General features: G+C 42.6%; 1 protein-coding gene and 2 pseudogenes across 13 annotated transcripts in view; 1 reads left to right on the forward strand and 2 right to left on the reverse strand.

Moving 5' to 3' along the window:
• The window catches only part of STRADA (STE20 related adaptor alpha), a 26,380-nt gene extending 2,450 nt beyond the window's left edge, over positions 1-23,930 (forward strand). For 2 of the 13 annotated variants that reach the window (XM_039859746.1, XM_039859747.1), the window contains exons 2-13: positions 5,226-5,312; positions 6,948-7,005; positions 9,264-9,292; positions 15,092-15,194; positions 15,742-15,863; positions 17,321-17,429; positions 17,549-17,672; positions 19,279-19,450; positions 20,006-20,110; positions 22,145-22,386; positions 22,693-22,735; positions 23,018-23,930. In XM_039859746.1, the coding sequence (XP_039715680.1) occupies positions 5,277-5,312; positions 6,948-7,005; positions 9,264-9,292; positions 15,092-15,194; positions 15,742-15,863; positions 17,321-17,429; positions 17,549-17,672; positions 19,279-19,450; positions 20,006-20,110; positions 22,145-22,386; positions 22,693-22,735; positions 23,018-23,170 (1,296 nt within the window). In that variant the 5' untranslated portion in view covers positions 5,226-5,276 and the 3' untranslated portion in view covers positions 23,171-23,930. Of the gene's footprint in view, positions 1-5,225; positions 5,313-6,947; positions 7,006-9,263; positions 9,293-15,091; positions 15,195-15,741; positions 15,864-17,320; positions 17,430-17,548; positions 17,673-19,278; positions 19,451-20,005; positions 20,111-22,144; positions 22,387-22,692; positions 22,736-23,017 lie in introns of those variants that run through there. The other 11 variants (XM_039859748.1, XM_039859749.1, XM_039859751.1 and 8 more) reach the window with 7 other exon arrangements.
• On the reverse strand, positions 13,959-14,077 carry LOC120600417 (uncharacterized; annotated as a pseudogene).
• LOC120600449 (uncharacterized) lies at positions 15,534-15,649 on the reverse strand (annotated as a pseudogene).
• Positions 23,931-26,102: the final 2,172 nt, after the last annotated feature.

Here is a 26,102-nt window from a genome sequence, read left to right on the forward strand (position 1 = left end):
TATAAACTTGGAATGTGTAACTGTTCTCTCAACTGCAATATGATTTAAAACCTTGGACTCATCATTCCACCAAAACCACTGCCACCTCTGAGCTTTCCTGTTTTGTCGTTGCCACAGTATTTTCCCAGTTACTTGGCCACACATACAAAAGAATATCGGAGTCATCAGAGTTGTCCACAGGTAGAATGGGCTCCCCGATAAGGTAGTAAGTCTCTGGTATGGGACGTTTTCAAGCAGAGACTAGATAACCTTATATCCAAGAGTCTGTAAAAGCTATTCCTCCAAAGGGTGAAGGATGGACTAGGTGACTTATGGCATCCTTGCTAACAAAATATGATTTCTTTATTTCTTCTTCTCCCTTATCCTTCTATTTCTTAACTATCCCTCTATCACAGGCTCTTATCACCACAAATCTGGTTCACTATAATTGTATTCTAACTGGCATTTCTTTCTCTTGGTTATTTTCACCTCCCCTTCTCCTGTTCCTCTGCAGATTAATATTCCTTATATGCTCCTTAGAACAAGGCTTCTCAAACATTAGTCAATATGATGGTCCACAGATCAGCATAGTCTGGGAGCTTGTTAGAAGGACCAGGCTCCACTTGAGACCTTTTGAACCAAAATCTTCATTTTAACAAGATCTTCAAGTGATTTGCATGCACAGTACAGTTTGAGAGACACCTACCTTAGACCACTGTTTTGTGTTTGTCCCGTTTCTGTTCAAAACCTACAGTGGCTTTTTACTGCCTGCTGAATAAAATCCATACTCTAGCATGCATATGAGGCCTGTTCGTTTTTCCCATGTATGTGGAGTTTTGCTTCTGTAACCGCCCTCACATTAGTTAGAGAATGTATGCAAAATGCTGACTATTTCTCAGCACGTTTGGTCATTCGTTCAGTATTACTGCATGCCTACTCTGTTGTAACTGGGAGATACGCCTGTGGACAAGACACAGCAAGCACTAGATAATCAGTAGCCAATACAATTTCGTGCTTGCATTCCCATTTTCTTTAAGTCCTATTTGACATTCAAGCTCCAGCCCTTCATGAAACTGTCCAGGTCCACCTGTTTCCCTTTGCCGAACTCCAGAAGTGTTGCCTGTTTCTACTTGTGTATCTTAAGACCTGCTGAATTAAAATTTCTCAAGCTGGGAGTTCAGGCGTCCATAGGTTGTTGGAACTACACAAGTTCATATGAAACACATCCTAGTTTGGGAACCAGTGGTTCAGATTGTTAAGCTGTTGATATGGCAGCCTAGAACCAGTTCTTGGGTCTTTCCACATGGGCAGCTATATTATTTTATGCAGTGTTTTAGAATTGACTTTATTTTCTATTTCCGGTATTTTTCCAGCGCATACACAGTTCTTTCTGTGGATAAAACTCATCTCTTTATCTACAGTAACATTATCTTTTCTTTCTATTGGATATGGACCTTGTTTCCTCTCAAATTTCTTTTGCGTGTTATTAAACGACATACCTTCTAATAATATTTTTTTTTTTCAAATTCAGTATATATTTTTTACTATTTCATGGCAGGATAAGTGATTTTCAACATGGAGGGAGGGAGGCTTCTCTAAATTTCTCTGAATTTCTCTGAAGCAGCCCTAAGGATTCCTAGAACTCTGTACACGATTAAGGCCCAACCTCATACTGTACCACAGCTCACAACCCCAGCCCACCTCAAAAAAAAAGGGAAATGTAGCAGGGCTTTTTTTCTCGATTCTTCAAAAGCATTTCCGATTTTTTATTTTAGTCATTTTACTGTGTAAATCAATTTTATTGAGATATAATTTACCTACAATAAAGTCCACCTACTTTAAATGTATAGTTTGTTGAGTTTTGTCAGATATGCTTATGTAGCCACCACACAATTAAGATACAGACATTTCTATCATCCCAAAAAGTTCTCATCTCTTTGAAGTTGGTCCCTCATCCCACCCATGACCCCAGGCAATGATCTGCTTTCTGTCACAATATTTTAACTTTTTCTAGAATTTCATGTAAAGGGAAACAATATGTAGATTTGTGTGACTTCTTACACTTAAGTTATTGTTGCATGCGTCAGTAGTTTGTTCCTTTTTATTGCTGAGTAGTATTTCGCTGGCGTATATACCACGTTTTGTTTATACACTTGCCAGTTGGTATACATTTGGATTGTTTCCAGTTTGGGGCTATTGTGAATCATGTTGTTATGAACATTTATGTACAAGTCTATGTGAACACATCTTTTCATTTCTTTTGAGTGGTTCTACCTAGGAGCAGAACTATTGGGTTATAAGCAAATAGACTATTTTCCAAAGTGGCTGTACTGGTTTGCATTCCCACCAGCATTGTATGCGAGTTCTGGTTGATTGATATCTTCGTTAACACTTGGTATTGTCAGTCTTTATTTTTAGCCAGTTTGGTGGGTGTGTAGTGGTATCTCATTATGGCTTTATGTACATTTCCCTGATGACAAGTGATGTCGAGCATAATTTCATGTGCTTAATGGCCACTTCTATATCTTGTGTTTAAATCTGTTGCCCATAATTTAAATTGAGTTAGCTCATTGAATTGCAGTTCTTTATATATTCTGTATATAAAGTCCTTTGTACACACACACACTCGCACACACACAATGTTTTCTCCCAATTCTTAATTTTCTTAGTGGTGTCTTTCAAAGGCAGAAGTTTTTAATTTTAATAAAGTTCAGTTTATCATATTTTTCTTTTATATTTCATGCTCTTGGTGTACATTTTTAGAATGTTTACCTAGCCCAAGATCATGAAGATTTTCTTCTCTGTTTTCTTTATTAGTTTTAACTTATTTTTAGTTCTGTGATCCATTTTAAGTTAATTTTTGTGTATGTGTAAGGGAATTGGTCTCTCTTGAAGATTCATTGACCATATATGAATGGATCTATTTCTGGATTCTCTATTCTGTTCTATTGATCCATTTGTCTATTCTTAGACTGAAGTATACTATCTTGAGTACTGTAGCGTTTAAGTAAGTCTGGAAATCAGATAATGTAAGTCTGCTGTCTTTGTTCTTTTTCAAAATTACTTTGGCTATTCTAGGTCCCTTGTATTTCCATGTACATTTTCATATAAATTTTAGGATCAGCCTGTCAATTTCTTTTAAAAAGTCTTCTGAAATTTGGATTGAGATTGCACTGAATCTATAGATCAATTTGGAGAGAATTGACATCTTAACAATATTGGGTCTTCCAATTTATGAACATGGCATATTTCTTATTTAGATCACCTTTAAGCCCTCTTAACAATGTTTTAGAATTTTAAATGTATAGGTCTCATCCATAATTTATTAAAATTATTCCAATTATTTTGTTTTTATTGCTATTATAAATAATATCTTTTTTTAAATTTAATCTAATTGTTCATTGCTAGTATGTAGAAATAGTTAGGTTTTATAATTGACCTTTCTGAATTCATTTTCTTACATCTTATGATTTTTTTCATAGACTTAGCATTTTTTACATACACAATCATGTTGTCTATGAACAAAGTGTTTTTACACCTTCTTTTCCAATCTGTATGCCTTTTATTTCTCACCTTTTTGTAAGATGATGAATAGAAGTGATGTACAATGATGAATAGAAGGGATAAGACATTCTTGCTTTGCTTCTGTTCTTAGATGAAATTCATTCATTCTTTTTACCATTCAGTATGATGTTAGCTGTAAATTTTAATACATATCTTTTACCAAGTCAAATGGTAAAATTCTATTTCTATTCTATTCCTATTTGACTATTCCTAGTTGACTGAGAGTATTTTTTCAATGATGAATTGATGTTGAATTTTGTCATATGCTTTTCTTCCATCCATTGAGATGATTGTATATTTTTTCTTATTTCCTCAGTTAATAAGGTAAAACTTTAATTCATTTTTTTAATTTGTTTAAATTGGTTGTTATTTATTTGCAAAAAACTTCAAATAAAAACAGTTTTGTATACATTTAATTTTAAACTAATCTCATTCCTGAGATAAACTCCACTTGGTCATGATATATTTATTATGCTTTTAGCCATTCTAGGTGTAAATTCTTGACTGTAAATAGCAAACATAAAACAAGATCAGGATGATATGAAAAAAGATACCTTCAAGAAATGGCAAAGCTCTTGGAAATGTGTAACCAAAATTTTAAATTTAGTAGAAGGATTGGAAAATAAAGTTGAAGAAATCTCCTGGAAAATACAGAGTTGTAAAGTAGGAGTAAAACAAGTATAAAATTAGGGGATAAACCTGGAAGTACATCTTATTTATTAGGAATTCTGTAACGTGAGAACAGAGAAGAAAAGGGAGGCAACAAGATTAGCAAAGAAATAATACAAGAACATTTCCCAGAATTGGAAGAACAAATCTCCTCACCAAAAAGGCTAAGTGCAGCTGGCCTAGGAGGCCACTGATCCAGATCGCAGCAGGAAGGCGAAGGGCCCAGGGGAGGCAGTCCGCAGGGGAAAATTGGAATGGATGAGCTTGAGTATATGGAAAATACATTGATAAGAGAAATAGCAGACATGTTGAAGTATTTGCAGAAAGTTATTAATAGATACCTGGGAAATCGAGGAAGTGAAAAAAATGAGGCAATTATTAACTCTAGAGAGAAAATGGATAGGAAGAAAGAAGACATAGTCATGTTTACCTATTTGTCTCAGCTATGAACCATGTTTGCATAGTCAAAGTAATGTCAATGTATGTAAATGTGGACTGTTGTTTTAACTAAAATTATTCCAGAACTATGTTGGAAGAATGAAAGCAGGAAAGTAGAGTGCAGGAAGGTGATGGAGGAGAATTTAGTCTCCATCTACCATGGTAGGAAGTTAGATAAATGTCTAAAATGGATAAGTCATGGCCATATAAACATTTAAGAATGATGATTAAAAAGAAAAAAGAAAAGAAAAAGAAAAACAGGTTAAACGGCCAAAAGAAATAAAGGTAATTGCTTCTGGGAAGATATTGTTGGGGGGAGGGGGTTGGGCAAGAGAAATTTAAAAATTAAAGAAAAAACATAATAAACTTCTCTTTTCATAAAGAGATTGCAGTATTTCAGAATGTTTTTGGCCTAAGTACACCCAGGTTTATTGTCACTGAAAGTTTCTCTGAACAACTCGACTTATAGGTTTAGTACAGTGCTTTGAGTGGTAGACTTGTAGTATTTGTTAATCAAAAGATATTTCAAAAAAAGGAGATTTGACTAACTCAACTTGTTTCTATTTTTCTTTTAGGTTTAATTTTTTTTATTTTGACACTGACATAGGTCTACACATTAGGAACTCATGTCTTTTCTTGTAAGTAAACCAGAGCGAATTAGGGTGAGTGTTTCTATTCTTCTGGCTTTACTATTTTCACTTTCTGAAAACCAATATGTTTGGGCAGATATTGTAGGTGTTTTTTTATGTGATGCTCAGAATCATATGGATGTGAGGGTTGGGGGAAGTAAAGCAGGTGCGTTGCAGCCTCCACTCCTGAGAAAAGAGCTTGCAGGCGGAGGCACAGAGTACACCCAGCTGCTTGTCTGATAGAGAAGAAACAAGAAGGCTTATTTTGTGACTATCAGTCATTCAACATTAAGTGAGTTGAATATGTAGATATGTAACTGCTAATGATCTGCCCATTCCCTATGTATTTTCAGCAAGTTTGTGTGTTTTAAAAATCAGTATCAAACTGTAATCATTGACCATGAAAGATTATTACACCTGAAAACTTCACCAGCTAAAATTGCCTCAAGAACAAATACTGGCTTTAACTTTTTTACAGGCTTTCATGATTTCATAAAAGAGTATCTTATTTCATTGATTATCAATTACTTAATTTCCGAATGCAGTAGTAATTATTTTAAAAGTCTCATAACAATACGTAAGTGCTATGAGACATCGTGAATATACCACTTTCTTTAAATAATAAAGTGACACAATTTAGTTTTATTAAATATTAAATATTCTGTGGCATAGCGCATATGACTTTTTATATTGTTTTTAATTTAAGGTGTTATTTCCTTCTTAATTTGGAAAAACATTGACAGAAAAGGACAGAGAATGATGTTATAGTTTCAGTTTATAATCCATATTATGTAACTTACTTCTGAATGTCACTTAATCTTTTTTCTTATGTTTATGTATAAATACAATTTATATTGAAAAGCGCAGACTTCACTGTTAAGAAGAAAAATGGAATCTCTCCTTAACCTGAACTCTGCCCCACGGAAAGAACATCCCCAAGCCAAACTTTAACAGCAGTCCTTAAGTGAAATACAATCTTGGTTCCATTGCTTTTAAATATGAGATGTTTTTCTATTTCAGCCTAGTCTGATTCAGGTGAAACCAGACCACTGATCAGTCTGATAGAAATCCAATACTTGTTTGAAATGAGCCAGTAAAGTGAACCATAGATTGGTCATGCTAGTTTGTTCCTTATAAACTTGGTAGAAAATGCAAGCAGTGATGTCTATGGAAATCTTAGTGCGTGAAAGAAGATGCAGCTTGCAGTTTCCTTTTACAAACTAATAGAGGCTCGTGAAAAACTACTCTTTCATCCCTGTTTTCTGTGTTGTGAATTCCAGTAATGTTTTTCGGATTGGCATTTACGGTCCTAAGCCTCTGTAATAGACAGCCATGGAATGAGGAAGGTGGAACCAAAAGTTTGTTTTATATACGGGAAGATCGAAAACATTCTTTATGAGTAGGGCCAGTACTATGTGTTTCTCATCTGTTAGATTAAGAATTAGTCATTATATTAGTCAACGAGGAATAGAGAAAGAAATTAGGCTATTATTTTCAATGGATTTAAATCCAAGATTCTTTTCAAAACTGTTCTCTAGAAATGTATCTTAACTGTACTGCATGATTCTGTTTTTGTAGTTGTGTGTGTGTTTGTCTGTCTAATGGCTGATAGCTAATTTTTTGTGGCTTGGAAAAAATACTAATTCTCTTTGGGGTTTTCCTCTTTAGCGGTGGGTCTCGGAAAAGTTCATTGTTGAGGGCTTAAGAGATTTGGAACTATTCGGAGGTAAGTACAGTATGGCAGTTAGCCATCGCTTCAGGATAAATCTCACTACTCTTGTTGGCTGAATCTGTTTAGAGAAATTAGCAATTCTAAGGGCAGGTGTAAACTACAGTTGTTATATTTATTTGGCTCCTTTTTGAATCCATGGTTTCACAAAGATTTGAGAACTAATCTGGCAGTTGTCCTTGGCCTGTCTGGATCCTTAGAAAGCCAGTGTTTACTTGAAAGCACATGTGTTTCTTCTAAGTATTTGTCCAGTTGAAATACATATTCTTAAAAGAAAAAGAAAAAATTAAGTGTTTAAAAGTCTCTAGCCTTGAAGATTTTAAAAATAAAATTATAGTCAGGACATAGATAGCAATGATACAAAAGTTCTGGTTTTACTGATTAATCTAGTCGACCTATCTTTTCATGGTAGAAATTATGATACTTAAGAGAACTAAGGAAAAATATCTGTCAAGACAAAAAGTATTAACTTCCTATTGGAAAAAACGAAACATTGATTTCAGAAGTAAAGTAGGTTTGCAGCTGTGAGGCCTAACGGCCCAGACATTCTCCTTTGGCTGTTTTCAAATTAAGCCTTTTTGGGAACTGTGATCTTAAGGTAAATAAAATTCGTTTCTATAAAAATAATAGTAGCAGAGCCTCATTCTTTGTGTCTGAACACCAAGATACTATCTTCGGCATCTATAGCTAAAGAAACAGATTATCAGATTGAATGCATTGGTTTACTGATCCAGAATACCCCCAGATAGGCTTATTGAAAAGTCAATCTAGTTATTAGGTCGTACCTATTCATTTATTTTCCCTAATGCTGTTCAACAAACGTCTGGAGTCTTATTATTTTGTGAACTTTTTTTTTTTTGTCGAAGTGTTTTGTTTTAGACAAAGGAGAGTTTAGAAAAATGGTGAGTTATTTTTTTATTTAGTTATAAAGAATAAAAATTAGTTAAGCAATAAAGGAAAGGCTAATGAAATAAATATACTATATCCTGGTCCTATTCTCAATTTCTTCCCATCATTAATGGGAAATCGATGGTTTAAAAGTAAATATTGGCATTGATGGAAATTGAGTTGGAAGTCCAGTTTATAATTAATTAGTTAAAAATCTTCCAGTATATGTGACTTGAATTAATGTATTTTGATTTTAGCATCTTGAGTGTAGGATCTCTGGCTGTCTTTTGACAATTTCCTAGTCTCTGATTTGAGAAGGATGAAGAGACTGTTCTGTATATTATTAACAGCTTGATAAAGTGTATATTACCAAATTTTAAACAACTTGGAATTTGCCTTCTACTCTGGAAGATTGGGGTTTGATTTCCTTTAATCTATTTACCTGGCTCTTACCTATGATAGACTGTCTTAAACTTCTCCTGCCATATATGTTCCAGAAAACCGATGTCCCAGGCCAAAAAAATATCTTATTTTGGTAAATTGAAGTTAATTGACTCTGCAGCCAGTCTCCTCTAGCAATACAGTTAGATGCCCTTATTTCTAATTTAAGATTTTTGGAAATGTATTCCAATACTTTACAGTTAGAAGTCTTAGTTTGATGATTTTTATCAAATCTCTATTTTACAGAATAGAGAAAATCAAAAGCACAGATACAGAATTTGTCCAATTTAAGAGCAGAAAGTTGTTTCACTTGTCCTTTGCTGTATTCATTTTCACCAAGAATAGCAGAAGGCCCCAAAGCTTTTGCTTTTTTTGCATTTAGTGTAGAATGTGTGTCTGACTGGAAAGTCAAATCGAGTAATGGTCCCACAAACACATGTGGCTACATGAAAACTTTTTTTTCTTTAAAAAAAAAAAAAAAAAAACCTGTTTTCTAGTCCCTGCACTTCCTGGGAAATAGCTGACCATCACCACAACTTTATAATGAATTGTTCACAGTGTAAGACTCTGAAACCAGGCTATTGAAAGTAATACTGTATGCTGATGAAAAGTAAAACATATGACCAGAATTATGGCAGTTATTCTCAGCAGAGAATACCCATAGGCCAATAGCCTTGCCAAGTTTTGAAGAGCCATAGATTCACGTTTAAAACGCTATCCATCTTTTGCAGCATTTTTACTGTGGATCTCGTGCATGTATATGTGTGTCTATGTTTATACGTAGCACTGCAGGCACTTTTTGCTGTGATGACTCTTAAGTGGTTTCCATTAATAAATGTAGTCTTCAGTGCAATAATCGCTGTTCTGAATGTGGGTATGTCTTCTACGAGAAAACAAAATGCCAACAATCCATTTCTCTACTCCAGAGCAGCCTCCGGGTGACACTCGGAGAAAAGTAAGTGACTTTCTAGGCTCTAGCACTATGGCTGTTGCATGGAAAATACTTCTTATGGAAATTTGTGTGTTTTGTTGGCTCACCATTTTATGTTTCTGCTTATCTTTCATTGAGCTTTATTTGAAGTGTAATTCTTTCACTCGTGGACGTTCAGGTTTCACCCTGGAAAGATTTTGATGTGAGCTTTGAAAACTGAAAAAGTCGCAAGCACTTTTTGTCTCTCTCCTGGGGATAAAGGTCTCCTCCCGAGCTTCCTAACCCTACCAGTCACCCACAACCTCCTCCAAAAAAGGAGAGAATTTCAGCAATCTAAAATGTAGTTATCTTTTAGTGGCTAGTGGCACTAAATTCTCCATATAATTTATTAATAATAGATTTCAGTCCCCAGAGAGTCTGTAGATCTCTGTCTAGATTATAAGGCAGGACCTCCAGTCTCCTACCTTAAAAACAAAACCCCAAATTAAAAAGTTCAAAACAAAATGTATTTTTTATTGGCAAAAGCTACAAGACCTCTTGCCCCGCTTCCTACTCCTCTGGTTTATTTTACCTAAGGAAATACTACCAGATGTGTACAGTATACTAAGCTATTTTTGATAATGTGAATACATGTCTTCTAAAGAGAGAGAGTAAGAAGCCTTTTCTGAATAGACTTCCTACTCTTCTCAGGTGACAGACATTTGCACCTTTGCAGGCAACCCCATAGTTGAGTGAAGGGTAATGATGTCGACTAGGGATTTCTCCGAGTGTGCTTATATAGTCTGCTAGTCAGGAGCACCTCTCTCAGAGCCAATATTTTCCAGTCAGGAGACCAAAATTGTTCCCTATAAGATCAATTAGGTATTTTTCCAGAGTACAATGCCAATTAATTATATGTAATGTTTAGATTCTCGCAGCTGCCGATGTTATACCAAAAGTTATCCTGTGTGAAACCTATGGGAAGTTGAATGTGTTTATTTAGTAGCGCTTCATAAATTTCGTCTTTGTGTGCTTTATTGTACTTTGTTTTGAATTCTTTAAGCAAAATTTTCATTTTGTGGTCATTTCTGGATATCAGTAGCTTGTGTATTTTTCAAATGCTTTAAAATGAATAGAATGCTTTCATGGTTGGGAAATTAAGAAAAGGCTTTGAGAGAATTAGTTTCTCTCTAGGAAATTTGAGATTATACATTACACTAATAAAACTGTGCCATGCTGCGTTTAAAGAAAATGGACTATTTCATCCGTTTCATCTGAATTTTGACCTTTTCTAAATCTAAAACAATATAATGCAGTAACCTGCCTTTCTTGTGGCAATGTCAGACCAGACCTCATCCTTTGAAAATGTTACCTTTGTTTGTTTGTTTTCCTCAGCAAAGGTCGGTTTCTCTCTGAGTCCAGACCTAGAAAACATCCACAAAGTAGAAAGTCTCCATTTTAGGATTATTTTCAGTAGGTTGGGGACAGAGTGGTAGAGGAGCCACAGCACCCACTTGACTAGTTCATTCCACGCAATTCCAGATCGCCCCAGAACTCATATTCCCAATTACCTCAAGAATTTTATTTTCTAAAGCTGACACTTTTGAGTCATTTCCTGTAGTCAACAAAGAGAGCAAAAAACTATTTGTCACATTGTCAGCTAATCACGTCAGTAGTTTACAGAATCATTCCCTACTTGGCTAAGCAAGAGTGTGTCTTTAATGGGTAGCCTGGTAGACAGTGTGTCTTATATGCACTCATGGTGAGGAAGCAGGACATAGGTAATAAAAAAAAGTATCTATCTGTAGTTTTTTCCAGAGGGCGTTATTTAGAGTGCATATAATAAATATTTTAATCTCAGGACCTCAGCTGCCCATCAAAGTCTCTTTCTCACATCAGAGAAACATTAAAGAGTTTGCCCAGAGATCAGAAGAGAGAAGACCTTCAAATACAAAGCAGTTCTAGATTTGTTTTCATAGGGGCCGTATTGTTACCTGCTCAGAACTGCAGTACAGTAAGTCCTCACTTAACCATCGTCAATAGGTTTTGCAGCTTTAAGTGAAATGACGCCTAACGAACCAACTTTATCATAGGCTGATTGATATGAGCCAGAGTTAAGTTCCTACAGCATCTCGTCAATGTTATAATGAAACAATGTTATTTGAGGACCTGCTATACTTTCTCACATGCGGGTATCAGATTCTGCTCTATAAAGTGCCCCTAAATGAGGGCTGGCATTCCCAGTGTAGGGCATTATGTCGAACCCTGTCTCCAGTGGAACTGGCTGGTACCTTCACCCTACCCTCCTCTTCAGCCCATGGGAATGACAAGGTAATGGGCAGAAAACCTCAGTTCAAACTTTGCTTAAATGATTTTTAAAGTATGTGCCAGCATTGTTGCAGTTGGCATTCTTAGAGCTTGCATTCTAGTAGAAGAGACAGGCAATAGATAAATAAATGGCAGTGATACCTACTGTGAAGAAAGTAAAGGAAGATGAGTAATAAAGGGACTTGGAGCCTACTTTGGCTGGACAGAGCCTTCAATGAATAAGTGACATTTAAGTTGAGACTTCAATGATAAGGAGGAAGCAGCCATGAGACAATGGCAGGGGCAGGAAGGAGTAGGGCAGGGGTGTTCCAAACAAAGGGACAGCTAGTGTGAGTTTTCTAAGACTGGAGCGTCAATTTACAGGTCAGGGGAGGGTGGTATGTGGTGAAATCATAGAAGCAGGCAGGGGCCGAAGCACGTGAATACTCAGGCCAGGGTGGAGCGCTGGGTCTGAAAGCAGCCCCCTGGGTTTGTGTTAACTGAACTTCACTGAGGAGTGGATTGGTACTTGAGAACACAGGATCTGCAGAGCAAGAATATGTAAAGGGGGTTAGAGGTATAAGGGTCAGAAGATGGGACTCTGAAAGACTGACTTAACATGAACCTTGTAAATTCTCAACAAGTGGGGAGTCGCCATCTCAGAGCTCCTGGTTTAAGCTTTTTGCTCAGATGACTACTCTGTTTTGTCCCTTGGTCATGTACCTCTCTCACCTGTGTGAGGCGTCTGGCATGTAGTAACCAGTATCCTAAGACTGTTCTGAAGACAAGAGAGTTTCAAGAAGCTACAGCAGCTATTAAACAGTCCTAGAATTTGTTTTCAGAGCATTTGAAAACACAGGCAAGTGTAAAAACCAAAATCAAACCAATCTTAACCGTTGATCAAGCTCTGCTTGGATCCTCTGTATTCTGTGTTCCATTTTATTTGTTGAGCAGGAGAGTGACCAAAAAGGAGACAGCGAAAGAGAGAAGAGAAGAATAGAATTCACATTTATTGTGTACCCGTGACACAGCAGTAGGCTTTTTATATATTTTATCTCATTTATCACGACAACTCTATGAAATGGGAATTATTCCACTAATGCGATAACGGGAGATCCCAAGAAGTTAAAGTGACTTGTCCAGGGTCACAGAGCATGTATGTGATAGACCTGAGTTCCAATTCTGCCTCTGTCTGGCCCCTAAGCCTGTGCTCTTTGCACAATTCCATGTATTTTACTTAAAGTAGCCTCTTTCAAATTATCTTTCCCCAAATTTAACAGACGTTAGGCACAAAAGGGTTCTCTGGAAAAGTATGTTTGGTAAATTCCAGATTAAACAAAGTTGAGCAAGTTTCCTTATTACAGAAGTTCTTGCAGCGTTTAATATACAGGTTTACCTTGTAATTCTCCATGAGAGGATATGCTGCATTTTCTAACTTAATTGGACATGTAAACTTTTTTCATGAGTTAACTGCCAGGATCAGTGTTCTGTGGTATCTACTTTGTGGAACTCCTACATTAAAACAACTCAGTAGAAAAATGGACAAGGACAGGAAGAAGCATTTCACCTTGGAGAAAACCCACATGGCCGATAAATACACAACAAGATGCTCCATCCACTTCATTAGCAGTCATGGAATTGTAAATCAGATCCACAATGAGATTGGCCAAAAATAAGTCTGACTATACCAAGTATTGGGAAAAGGTGGATCAACAACATATACATATTGCCGGTGGGAGTGTAAATTGGTATAATTATTTTGGAAAAAATTTGACATTATCTCATAAAGTCGATTGTTCATATACTCTGGGACCTAGCATTCCCACTCCTAGATATAAGCTTTAAAGTAACTCCTGCATATGTGCTTCAGGAGACACATTCACATGTGTTTCTAGTAGCACAGTTCAGAGTAACAAAACAAAAACAACCTCAAAAGCCCATCCACATCGGAATGGATAAATTGGGATTAGATTAATCAACCAAGATGAACATGATACAGAATGGGCTTAAAATATAGCTAAATACAACAGTGTGGATAAATCTTAGAACTATAAAAATCGATTAAATGAGAAATATAATTTGCTGACAAAGCTCCATTTTGCTTGACTAGGTGCTCTCATTGTCACTAGGGGATGCAAAAGGCAGAACCCCACTTGCTTTCTTTCCCCATTGGCAGCATCAATTGTTTTGAAACCCGATGTACTTGAAACATCAGGGATCCCCAACAAGGTGGTACCTCCACGTCAGAACGTTCTCAACTCACACCCTTCTGGTTAGTGCTTAGCCAGGAGCCTTTCATGTGTTCGCAAAGACTTTTTTTTTTTTTTTAGGTGAGGAACCCTTGGTTGACCTCACAGATTGCAAGGACCCTGTCAGCTTATAATCTCTTATTTTTTATATTTTACGCCTACAGCACCTGGTCTTCCTAGGTGGTCTCCCATCCAAGTACTAACCAGGCCCGCTGCTGCTTAGCTTCCGAGATCAGACAGGATCGGGCTTATTCAGGGTGTCATGGCCGTAGACCACAAAGACCTTTTCTTGACTAGAAGTCAGGTTCATGAATGCAGCATGTGAAGTACAACCTGGCCTAAGGTTCTCCATTTCAGTTAGACACACATCCAAAGAAAGAGAATCCAGAAGAAAGAAAAATACATGGTCCCTAAGTCATACAAATAAATTGAGGTCTGGAAGAAAGAAACTGAGCATATTAAGCTGAAGGAAAAGCTGTTCATCTGCCACAAATTTTGCTGGGCACTTTCAGGATCTCAAAGGCCAGAGGTGTGACACTCACATCCTGAATGGCTGGGATCCAGCTTTATTTGCAGCATGAATGGGCAGGATCAAGGGAGCAGGTTACTTTTGCTGTCCAGGATGATGACCTGGCAGCAGTATTCCTCCCCTGCCGCCCAGTGTGTTGGCTTTTTTTTTTGCTTCCCTTGGACATATCATGGAATGATTGGTCTGGGATATTAGTTTGCTAAAGGGATGGGGAGACCTTATGGCCACATTTTCCCTATAGCAAGATTCAGCATTTGACCTTTGGGATCTTGTAGTCAAGACTTAAAAATAGGACTCTAATGCAGCAGGAAATTCAAGAGAAACTCTCACCTCTCCATCCCTTTTCTCTTTTCTAAATGTGCATTTCTCCATTCTTTCCCCAGGTAAGAATTTCGTAGTTTTTAGCAAATGAGCCAGTTGTTGGAAAGGACAAACAAATCAACAGTTGCCTGGACTGGCCCTTGTCTGTCCTCTCCCCCTCCCCACCAAACCGCCGCCCTACCCCATCCCCCGTTTGTAGACAGCGCTAACACTGACTTGTTCTGATACTGGTACTGACCGATTCCTGCATTGAACATCTCATGTTTTGCTTTACATTTCTCATTAAAAAAAAAAAAAAATACCGCACTAGTTCTTTGCCCCAGAGTCAGAATTTCTGTTTGTTTAGATGCCATTCTTCTCAGGAGTCTGAATTACCACCTCCTGACTCCCATCCCACCCCCAGTTTTCTCTTATTAATCTATTTTTCTTTCTCTTTAGACCAATGAGGCGAGCTCAGAGTCGATAGCATCCTTCTCTAAACAGGAGATCATGAGCAGCTTTCTGCCGGAGGGAGGGTGCTATGAGCTCCTCACCGTTATAGGTAATGACCAGGGACTGTCCTGACTTTCTTGCTCCAGGGGACTCCTGCAGCTCTCCCAGCATCTCCAGATGAATGCGTGTCAGTGGCTGTCAGCTAGTGGTGACAGAACTGGCTTTTGCGGGTCTTCTTCCAAGTATGGGAAAGAGACCGTGTCACCAGGAAGGGCGGTCTTTTGCAATTTGTTTCTTTTTGGCTGTACACCTGTGGTGTCCTGGGCCGCAGTCAGAATGGTTGGCTGGGAAGGAGAAAAATTAGGAAATGTCAGCTATGAAAGTAACGGTAGTGAAAGCTTTATCTTGAATTTTCTTTTAATTTATTTATTTGTTTGTTTGTTTCTTATGCCTACAGCACCTGGTCTTCCTAGGTGGTCTCCCATCCAAGTACTAACCAGGCCTGACCATGCTTAGCTTCCGAAATCAGAGATCAGTCACATTCAGGGTGGCATGGCCGTAGACATTGAATTTTCTTTTTAAATCAAGTCTCTTTAAGGAAGTCAAAAACCTTTGTGGCTACTGTCCTAATTTATGGCATTCCTCTTTTCTTTTAGGCAAAGGATTTGAGGATCTGATGACAGTGAATCTAGCAAGGTACAAACCAACGGGAGAGTACGTGACAGTACGAAGGGTTAATCTAGAAGCTTGTTCCAATGAGATGGTGACATTCTTGCAGGTAATAAAATGTGAATGTGAAACTTGGAAGGTGGGCTCTTAGTTCAAGTAGTAATTATAGGGCATCTCTTCTGACTTCTGAAAAAACTGGCAGGAAATGAAGGTAAGCTGAGCCAAGAGGTGACGGAAGCTCTCACTGAAGATCTTGGGCATTTCGCAGTAAAGATTGTATAATGCTGCTCAGCTCAATTTATATTCCCCTCTTCTCCAAAGACTCCTCTGTGCCTCACTTATCGATTATTCACTATTCAGAGAGCCTAAGTCACTTGCACTGGTCACGCACACTAGTAAGTGGTAGAAGCAGGATTCAAACCCAGGCAGTCCTGGTCCAGGTGTGGTACTACCAGCCATGTGTGACCACATTCTGGTTCCTAGTGTCCTGTTAGCCTGAGGTTCCCTTCTATTGGGGGAGCAGGTAGCTGCCCTTTTGTTAAACCGGGAGAGACCACAGGTTGAATAACCGACTGGGGACTGAATTCTCCTGGGCTGATGAAGGCTTGGCACTGGGATCTCCTTAGTTTAGGGCCTGGGTCAGCGTATTTTCAGTAGTTAGTCGCAGCCCCTCCCCCTTCTTCATTCGCGATGCTTTTCTGAATTCATGCTCATCTGATGGTGCTCTAATACCAGTTCGCGTGTTCAGAGTAGTTTTGCGGGTGCGAGGATGGGACAGAAAGTCAGTCCCAACTTAGCGATTTGGGAAAGAACACATCCAAGTTTGTTCTAGAGCACATTGGACTTTATGATTCTTTATTCTGTAGGCAGCGGACAGACACATAGAAGGTGCTGCCTGTTTGGCCTTAGCTCACAGCCCAGAGGCCAGGGCCCTAGGGTTTCTATAGTTCTTTTGTCCAATTTTTTTTTCCCCACATCTTTTGTCTAAACTTATTTTAAAATTCCATAGGTCTTACGCTCTCTGTAGCTACTCCTGAGGAAGGAATCTCTCAGTCTGAGGTTATTGGAGAAATATCTTGTAATGTTTAGTAGTTGTCATTTTTTTGTTAATACTTTCCTCCCTTGTTTCTATTGACTACAACATTTTCCTTTAGAGAGGAAAACTTTTTTTTTTTTTTATCTTAAAGGGGAGTTCTGTGCCTTGGCCCTTGAAGGTGAGCTAAGCTTAGACCTTCATAAGTCTTCAGTCAACAGTTCGTTTTCCTCACCTCCGAGGCGGCGAGCTGGGGACCCAGTGCTGTGTTAGCAGTTTCCCTGTTGGCGGGGAGTTGTTCTCTGAGGCTCCCTGGGGTTGGCCCGCGGAGCCAAACTTGGGCAGAAGCTGGCAAAGCAGTGCTGGCTCCCCGCAGAGGTGGCGGAGCCTCGTTTCTCTCGTACTGGAGGGCACCCCCTCTGAGAGGAGCACCCAGAAAAAGCCAGATCCCCATATAAGTCATGCTGCCACCTTCCTGTGGGGCCTCATCCCTCACTGCTCCTTGACTGACTCCAGCTTACCGTTGCTTTCAGGGGGAGCTTCATGTCTCTAAACTCTTCAACCATCCCAACATCCTGCCATATCGAGCCACCTTTATTGCAGACAATGAGTTGTGGGTTGTCACATCATTCATGGCATATGGTGAGTGGGAAAGGGGTCCCGGCAGAGAACGGTTCTAGGAACTCTTTTGTCAGCTGGCTTACGTGCCGTTTTCCTTCTCTGTTACCCTTCCCTACCTTCTCATAATTTCTTTTCTTCAGGTTCCGCAAAGGATCTCATCTGTACGCACTTCATGGACGGCATGAATGAGCTGGCGATTGCTTACATCCTGCAGGGGGTGCTCAAGGCCCTGGACTACATCCACCACATGGGATATGTTCACAGGTGCATTCTTAATCGTACCCACCTTTACAAGAATGGGGATCTGTGCCCATGAGCCCTCAAGTAAACTGTGCACAGGAGGGTTGACTGAAGATAGTGAAGCCAGAGTTTAAATCAAGGCTCAAGATTCTGCCCTTGCCTGAGTCAGTGGACAAAGCATTTTAGCCTGTCAGTGCTAAAGCTGCTAACTTTACTGAGCGGCTTGGTCCTGAGTATTGTGTGAAAGGGACATCTGACATGAACCTCTGCACCCCCAACCCCCTTCCTGGGGCCACCCAAACCGGTGTGTGTGCCCCAGAGTCGGCCTCATGCTGACAGACTGGGCGAGAGACAGATTGCTTAGTAGATGGTGTCAGGAAAAGCAACTCACAGTAGGGAAGATACTAAAACTGAACCCCTAGCTACCTGACTCTATGTACAAAGGAGCTCTTCAGGCGGATTAAATTCCTCAATGTCAGATGTAAAACTATAGATCTACGAGGAAATATCTGGGACCTGAGGCATAGAAGAACCTCTAAATATTTTGGCAAGCACAAAACATAAGACAAAAAAAATTGATGAATTTGATTATGTCAAAATTAAAGAGTTCTCTCTGATAAAAGGACACCTTGAACACAGTTAGTAAGCGACAGAATGGAAGATATTAGCTTTGTTTAAAATACAAGGGGATTAGTAGCAAGGAAATATTGTGACTCAATAAGAAAAAGATAGCAAAGCAATAGAACAATGGGCAAAGGATACGAAGTTTATAAAAATGGAAATCGAAAAGCCTAACAGTCATATGAACAGACACCCAAATCTAGCAATAATCAGAAAAGCAAATTAAAACAAGAGGATGTCACCTTATACACTGGAGGCCGGTGTAATTTGGAGGCCGGAGGAGGCCCAGGGCAGTGAGAAGGTGGTGCGTCCTTTCCATATCATAGAAGGTGACCTGAGGCAGCCAGTCAGGGTCTCTGGGAACCAGGACTGTCAATGCTGCGTCTCTCTGTACACCCCAAAGAAACCCTCACACGGGTCCATCAGGGGACATGTACGTGGTGGCATCACTGTTCCTACTCATGGAGGGAGGCAGTGTGAGTGTCCATGGAAGAACGGATGAATGAAAGTGTTAGATCCCACCCTGGAGTGCAGGTGGCAGTTAGAAGCAAGGATGAGATGTGTGCAGATAGCAACACAAATGGATCTTGAAAACATAGCCCTGAGAGAGAAAGGAAGAATGGGACGCATAACACAGTAGCATCAGCTAAGTTGAAAATATGTGCCCACAAAACAGTGATACACTTTACAGGAACAAAAGTCCAGATTAGTAGGGAAGCAGAGGTCTGTGAGCAGAAAAGAGAACTGTAACAAAATATAAATAAGTTTCAAAATCTCATGGAAATGGGGTGATGCTACTTTTTCTTTTTTTGTATATGTTCAAAACTGCATAAAAATATGTATTTATGTGTATATAATATGTATATATACACTTATAATATACACACACACACACAAGCTGCCAGGAGAGAGAGCTAACTGGATCTAGTGTATGAAGACCAAAAGTGTGTGGTGGGGGGGGTCTCTTGCTGCCCCTTGACCTCTCCCTCCCCGCCGCCCTCATCCCCAGGAGCGTCAAAGCCAGCCACATTCTGATCTCCGCGGATGGAAAGGCCTACCTGTCTGGCTTGCGCAGCAACCTCAGCATGATCAACCATGGGCAGCGGCAGCGTGTGGTCCACGATTTTCCCAAGTACAGTATCAAGGTTCTGCCTTGGCTCAGCCCGGAGGTCCTCCAGCAGGTCTGTGCTGGGTCCCAGGGAGCCATGGTCCTCACCACCTCAGGATACCCCAAGGAAGCCTCTGGGAATTTCCTGGGCTGGGGGCGGCAATCTCTGCTTCCGAGTGGAGGAAGCGTTCCAGGACGGGGGCTTCTCTGTTGGTGGGTCAGCCTGGGCAGCCTCTTGGTATGGCTATTATGTGCCCCTTGCAGATGAAGTAGTTCCCCCTCTGTGGGGTCCCAAACTGTGCCTGTTTCAGCTCTCCTTCAGAAATCATCCCATCTTATGAGAAATGAGCATTTGGGAAATATTTGGTCTTCTCTCCATTCCGATACTAATCAGGAGCGTGGGGCCCTGCATGTGTTCCTGCCTGTGCCATACCATCACCAGATAGTCATTCCTTCTCAAATCACAGCTATTCTTCAGTAGTGTAGGCAAGGAAAGTCTTAGCAGCTGGTCCTGATTTGGGGACAGGCATTCTTTCCCTCTCTCCAGTGTTTGCTCCACCCCCTTCCCTTTCTGAGAACAACCAAGGCTACAAATGGAGTGATCTGTGCCTTTTTTCTTCCACCGTAGAATCTTCAGGGTTATGATGCCAAGTCTGACATCTACAGTGTGGGAATTACAGCCTGTGAGCTGGCCAATGGCCATGTCCCCTTTAAGGATATGCCTGCCACACAGGTGAGTCTGCAGCCCAGTGGTTCCTTCTTGCCTGCCTGCCTGTCTGCCTTCCACAAAGGCTTATTGAGTACCCGCCACACTCAGGATGCTGGCCAGGGATACTTAGATGAGTCACAGTCTTTTCCTTACACAACCATGCCCCAAAGGGGACATGGTTGTGTGACTTGACTTCTCCACGTAATAACTGCTGTAGAAACAGAGCTCATGGAGCCCAGGAGAGGGAGCTCAGGAGCAGGCGTACCACAGAGGGTTGCAGGGCCTGGAGCAGGGGTGTCCATGGAGGTCCACAGACCAGGTGTCTGCTTACAATGTATAAATCATGCTCACACACTGTAATAAATTTATAAAATACGTTCTATCTTCCTACCTTGATAAATGCATGTAGGAGGCCAGTTTCTCATTTAGAATTCTCAGGCTTCTGTTCTTGTCCCTTACAATGACTGCCCTTTGGACACTCTTAGGCATACACAGCCAGTGGCATAGTCTCCCCTTGGGAAGTAGACCCAGGGAAGAGGCTTATCCAGGCCTTATCGAGTCCAAGGAGTGGACTTGGGTCATTGCGGCAAGGATTGCCTGGGCCCCAGGTACCTGGAACATAGCTAGCACTGGGAGGGAGTGCGGGTAGGGTTGCAGGCTCTGAGTGAGCCTCCTCTCCCTTGAACCCACAGACTGCTTGCCCTGTGAGGAGGTGGGCAGCTAGAGAATGGCCAGAGAACTCTGTAGAACTGGGGGCCCAGGGAGGCTTCTAGGAGGAGGTGACGCTTGAGTCTTGAAGGCAAATAGGAATTAACTGAAGAATGGGAACTAGAAGGAAACTTTTAGGCAGAGAGAACCGCATGTGTAAAGACGCAGAGTCAAAGAACAGGATCTGGGCAATAGCAATTAGTGGTAAATGGCCGGAGTACAGGTGCATCTGGTGGAGTAGGGGGCACAGGGTGCCGAGTGACGTAGCTGAAGGCGGAAGCAAAGGCAGGTCACAGAGGGCTTTGCATGCCATGCCAGGGCATTTGGTTCCTGTCCCAAAGCATGTGGAGAATTGCTGAAGGCTTATAAACACAGGAATGATAACATCAGGTATATGTTTTAGAAAAGTCACTCCAGCAGTTGGATTAGATCTAGTAGACTAGTGAGCGGGTGTGGAAATCTAGGTTAGAAATCTAGAAAACCTAAGTAAGATAGAAACAGAAAGATGCTTAAGAAAGAGCTGAACGGCTATTTAAGGTGATTGAGAGGTACCTATCCAAAAACAGCATTTGTCCAATAGAACTTTCTGAGATGATGCAAACGTTAGTTAGTCCAGTATGGCAGCCACTACCCAGCTGTGGCTGTTAGGCACTTAAAATGTGGCCAGTGAGATTGAGGAACTGAGTTGTAAACCTAATTTAAATTAACTTAATATAAATAGCCACTTGTGGTTAGCTGCTCCCACATTATCTCAGATCTAGAGAGATTTCTAGGTTTCTAACTTGGACAGAGAAATCTCCAGGGCCCGGGACAGTGATCCCCAAGATGGGGCCGGTTTTACATGTGCTGAGTCTGAGGGCTTTCAAACAGCTTGGCCTGCCCCCGGACGCACGGCACTTGTGCAGCCTGGCACAGTGACAGCCCAGGGCGCGGTGCCGCAGGTGCTGCATGTGCTGCATGAGGGACCCCATCATCTCCACCTGGGCTTGGCAAGTGGGGCCGGGCTTCAAAGAAAGTAACCCACTGCTGCCTTCACCCTAGGGAGAGGGCCCTACAGTTTAAAAGGACCTGATGCCTCATAAGGGGAGAGGAGACTGTGAGCCCCTTCCTTCCAACCATGATGAAGGGGGACACTTTTTTTTGTAGCTCCCCCTCTTCGTTTTGGTCTAGCTCGGGTGGCTGCCCAGCCTGTGGCCAGTATCCCTTTGGAAAAGTTATTTATTCTACTTGTATCTTTTCTCTGCTACCCCCACATCACGTTTGTGCGTTGGGAAAAGTGTATCTGTGAAGAAACTCTGTAGGTCTTCCAGGGGCCCCCTTCCAGCCAGGTCCCGGCTCTGTCCTCCCCAGATGCTGCTGGAGAAACTGAACGGCACCGTGCCCTGCCTGTTGGACACCAGCACCATCCCCGCCGAGGAGTTGACCATGAGCACCTCGCGCTCTGCAGCCAACCCTGGCCTGAGCGAGAGCCTGGCCGCCGGCACCCCCAGGACCTCCAACGGCGACGCGCCATCCCACCCCTACCACCGCAGCTTCTCCCCCCACTTCCACCACTTCGTGGAGCAGTGCCTGCAGCGCAGCCCCGGCGTCAGGTACGCCCCCGGGCTGGGAGCGGCCTTTCGGAGGAGCAGAGGGCCCTCGAGTGTAAGGCAGGGTTCGAGAGGATGCATCTGTCCTCTCAAGGTCTGGCTTCCCCTGAGGAGTCTGGAGCCCCCCACAGCAAGGGGCGGGGGTCAGCACGAGGGTTTGCTGAGAAGCCTGCTGAGGAGTTCTGGCTGCTTTTTCTTAACGAGCTGAGGAAAGAAGTCGAGGGGCATTTGAGGGTAAGAGATGAGCAGCAGGAGTTTGGAAATCTGGGACATGGGGTGATGCTGGTCTCTCTTCCCCTTTCTCTGCAGACCGAGTGCCAGCACCCTCCTGAACCATTCCTTTTTCAAGCAGGTACAGTAGCAAGCACTTTGCCAAGGCTCCCCATTTTTTTTTTCTTGCCTGTGATTCTGATTCCCTCAATTCTCGTAGCTTTAGGGTCTTTAGGTATTCTCTCCTCCTCCCTTCAAATGAGAGAAATGACCATTTTCTGAAGCCCCTTAAAGATGCTGCTCCTTCCTTATAGCGACTCTTGACTGCTAAGGCCCATCTGTCACGGGGACCTGGTTCCTTGACTCTGGGTGTCCTGGGTCCCAGAGCAACAGGATCCGTCCTCAACTCTTTCTCCTCCCCCAGATCAAGCGACGTGCCTCAGAGGCTTTGCCTGAGTTACTTCGTCCTGTCGCCCCGATCACCAGTTTCGAGGGCAGCCAGTCTCAAGATCACAGTGGAATCTTTGGCCTCGTAACAAACCTGGAAGAGCTGGAGGTGGACGACTGGGATTTCTGAGCCTCTGAAAAAGAGGTGCACATTTTCCAGCACAGGACATGTGAGCCTCTGGGGGCCCCTCCTGAGGGCTGACCACATGCCCACCCTCCTGGGTGCAGACTGAGTAGAAAGAACATTTCTGCCAGGAGAGTTCCCTGCTTCCTGACAAGGAAAGAAATTCCTGGAGAGAAACTTTACTGCCCCAAGGCTTCCCAACAACCAGGGATCCGGAGGGGCCAGAAGGCTAACAACATTCTCAGCCCTGAGAGCTCAGGTGTCCTCTTCAGAAGGAAGAGATGCTGTTCAGGCCCTCGGGGCTGCAGTTCAAGCCCAGGGTTTGACTCACCGACACCGACACCGGGAACCGTGTGACTCCCTCTTCCACTCTTGCTCTCCCACCAGCCAGATTCCATTCTTTCCCTGTGCGCTCAGATCCTGCGGGTCCAAGGAGGGGCAAGCAATAAGCGGTCCACGCTCCCTCCCCTGACTCCCTCCCCTAATAATTGAACGGAAGGGTATTTTTTTCTTTTTAAGCACTAGACGAAGGCTGGGGCAGTTTATCCTTGTCCCTGATATCACTTGGGCCCTGACACCTAAAACCTTCCCGTAATTCATCTTCGTAGTGCATTTCTTTCCCACCAAGAGTCCATCTTAACCGCCCCCAGCCAGCTGCCTTGGTGCTTTCTCCAAGGGCCATAACGTCTTGCCTAGCCGGAGGGCTTAAGTCCTTATGCTGTGTTAGTTTTATTGCCAGAACAAATTAAAACTTTCAGAGAATCCATTTGGAGAGTGGCATTGGTGTGTGTTGGCCACACAGGCTCAGACACGAGTCCTTCTGCCCTGGGTTCTGCCTTCAAGCGTGGTTTCACCGGCGTTCGTGAAAGCACAGCAGTAGATAGGCAGCCTCACGACACACCAATTTCTTTTAAAGCCCATGATAGATCTGTCTCTTAACATCTAAAATTTCAAGACTATTGATTTTAGCCTGTGGCCATCAAACCACTTAGGGGCTGGAAAGGTGTAGGTGCTGAAGACCGGCCCCTCCATAGGACCGCTTCTGGGTCACTAGGTGTCCAGGCAGAAGAGGCTCACTTTCGGCAGGACAGGAGGTGGAGGCCTCTGTTTTGTAACATGACTAGTTTTGTTTTGTCACATGCAGTGTCTCCTTACCACTGGAACGAATACCCAAAAAGCAGGTAACCTGAGAATCGGACCAGCCTCCTGCCCTGTCACCCTGGCTGGCAGCCAGCGAGTCCGGGCCAGCAGGTGATTCTAACCTTGGTCTCCTCCACGCTTCCCATCTTGCACGTGCACCAGCTCAGCACCTTCCCTCCTGCCGGTCCCTCAGGGGTGAGGTGTCATGCTCTGGGTGAGGCACTTCAAATGTCAGATTAAGGAAGTGCCCCTCCCTCTTCCCTGAAGCTGCTTTGAACCATCAAATGTTCTCACTTTCCCTTTCCTCAGAAATTATACCAGTTTTTAAAAAGAAAAATAAAACCCTCTTCTTTGGGCAATCATAGGGGTTGAGGTGAAGGAATGACATCAACCAGATGGCAGAGTGGGGAGACCTGCAGTGAACTGAGTGAGGAGGCCAGCTCACATTTATTTCCAACCCTCCGCCTTCCCCCTGCCCAGCTCATTTTTTTTCCTTTAAACCTCAGGTTCCCTTTTCTTAACACCATTATCAGCTGGTTTTCTTTGCCTGTAAAATGCTTTCTTCACGTTGCTTGTCAGCTCCTTTTCAACGCCCAAACTGCTGAGTCTGTGGCGGCTACCTGCAGTTCAGCCCATAGATACGACCTGGGCAGGGCAAGGGGGCCTCAGGGTCTGGGAGGCCAGACGGGAGGCCCAGCTGCCAGCCCGGCCCTGCTCCTTGTACCCGCTAAGGCTTCACCTTTCTTGCATACCTACATCCCCTTTGAGAATCTGATGACAGGTGTGGAAACTTTGCCAGAAAAGATGCAAATGAACAGTTTTAGAAGTTTCTCACATAAACCCCTTCCAGGGAGTCCTCAGGCCCGCAGCTCACCCAAACACAAACCTTCCTCTAGAGAGGAGCAGGAGGCTGAGAAAAGTGAAGCCCAGCATGGATACACTGAGAGCCAAGGGAACAGCTGGGGGCTGGGGAAGCCTGCCACCTTCCTCCCTCCCCTACCAGGCGCCTGAGCTGCTCTGCGCTCTGATAAGCATGTGGGCCGGCTCTGGAGACACTAGTTCTATTCCTGCCACAGTGTGGGAACAAGCTATGTTTAGGGCTGCACTTTGTGAAACAGCTTCCAGCTTGTCAGGCTGAGCCCTGCAGTCCCTGGACCCAGTAGGCCCGCAGCCTCCCAGCAGAGGTTCCTCCAGGAGCAGTGCCCCCCATAACCACCCCCCAGGAGTTGAGTCTCTCTATCTGATCACGAATGATGGTCACTTGCCACCTGTGTGCCTCAGATCTGTTGTACTGTGGGCAGCTGGTTTGGCCAGAGGGGCAGGAGATGGGGTCAGGAGGCCCGGCTTCTCATCTCACTGTGCCAGCTGTTACTTGGAACAAGGCACTTCAAATCTTCAGGCCTCCTCCCTTGTGTTTAATGGTTTGGGTGCTTGTCTGAAGGATGGAAATCGCTTTCCCTGAAGGGGGTGCCTCCATGTTCAGGGGTGATTAATCCCACAAAATCCAGCCACAGAAACGTTTTAGGACAGCTCTAGGGACACCACAGGTAGTAGCTTCTCGAGCCCAATGTCTTGGTGGTCGCAGAAGGCGCTAAGGGATGGTGGTCCCTGCAGACCCTCATGCAGGCCCGCCCAGACCTGGGCGACCGCAGGTGACTAACACGGGGGCCCTGGGGCCCTTCCTGAGGCACCCGCCGGGCCTGCGTTCAGAAGTGGTGGGAACGCGTGCCCGGCCGCAGCTGCCATCTTCCGCAGCGGCCCTGCGGGGCTGCCCCTGGCGGCGGGAGGACTCCGTGGC

Source organism: Pteropus medius, unplaced genomic scaffold (genome assembly GCF_902729225.1).
Source record: "Pteropus medius unplaced genomic scaffold, Ma_sr-lr_union100, whole genome shotgun sequence".
Classification (NCBI taxonomy): domain Eukaryota; kingdom Metazoa; phylum Chordata; class Mammalia; order Chiroptera; family Pteropodidae; genus Pteropus; species Pteropus medius.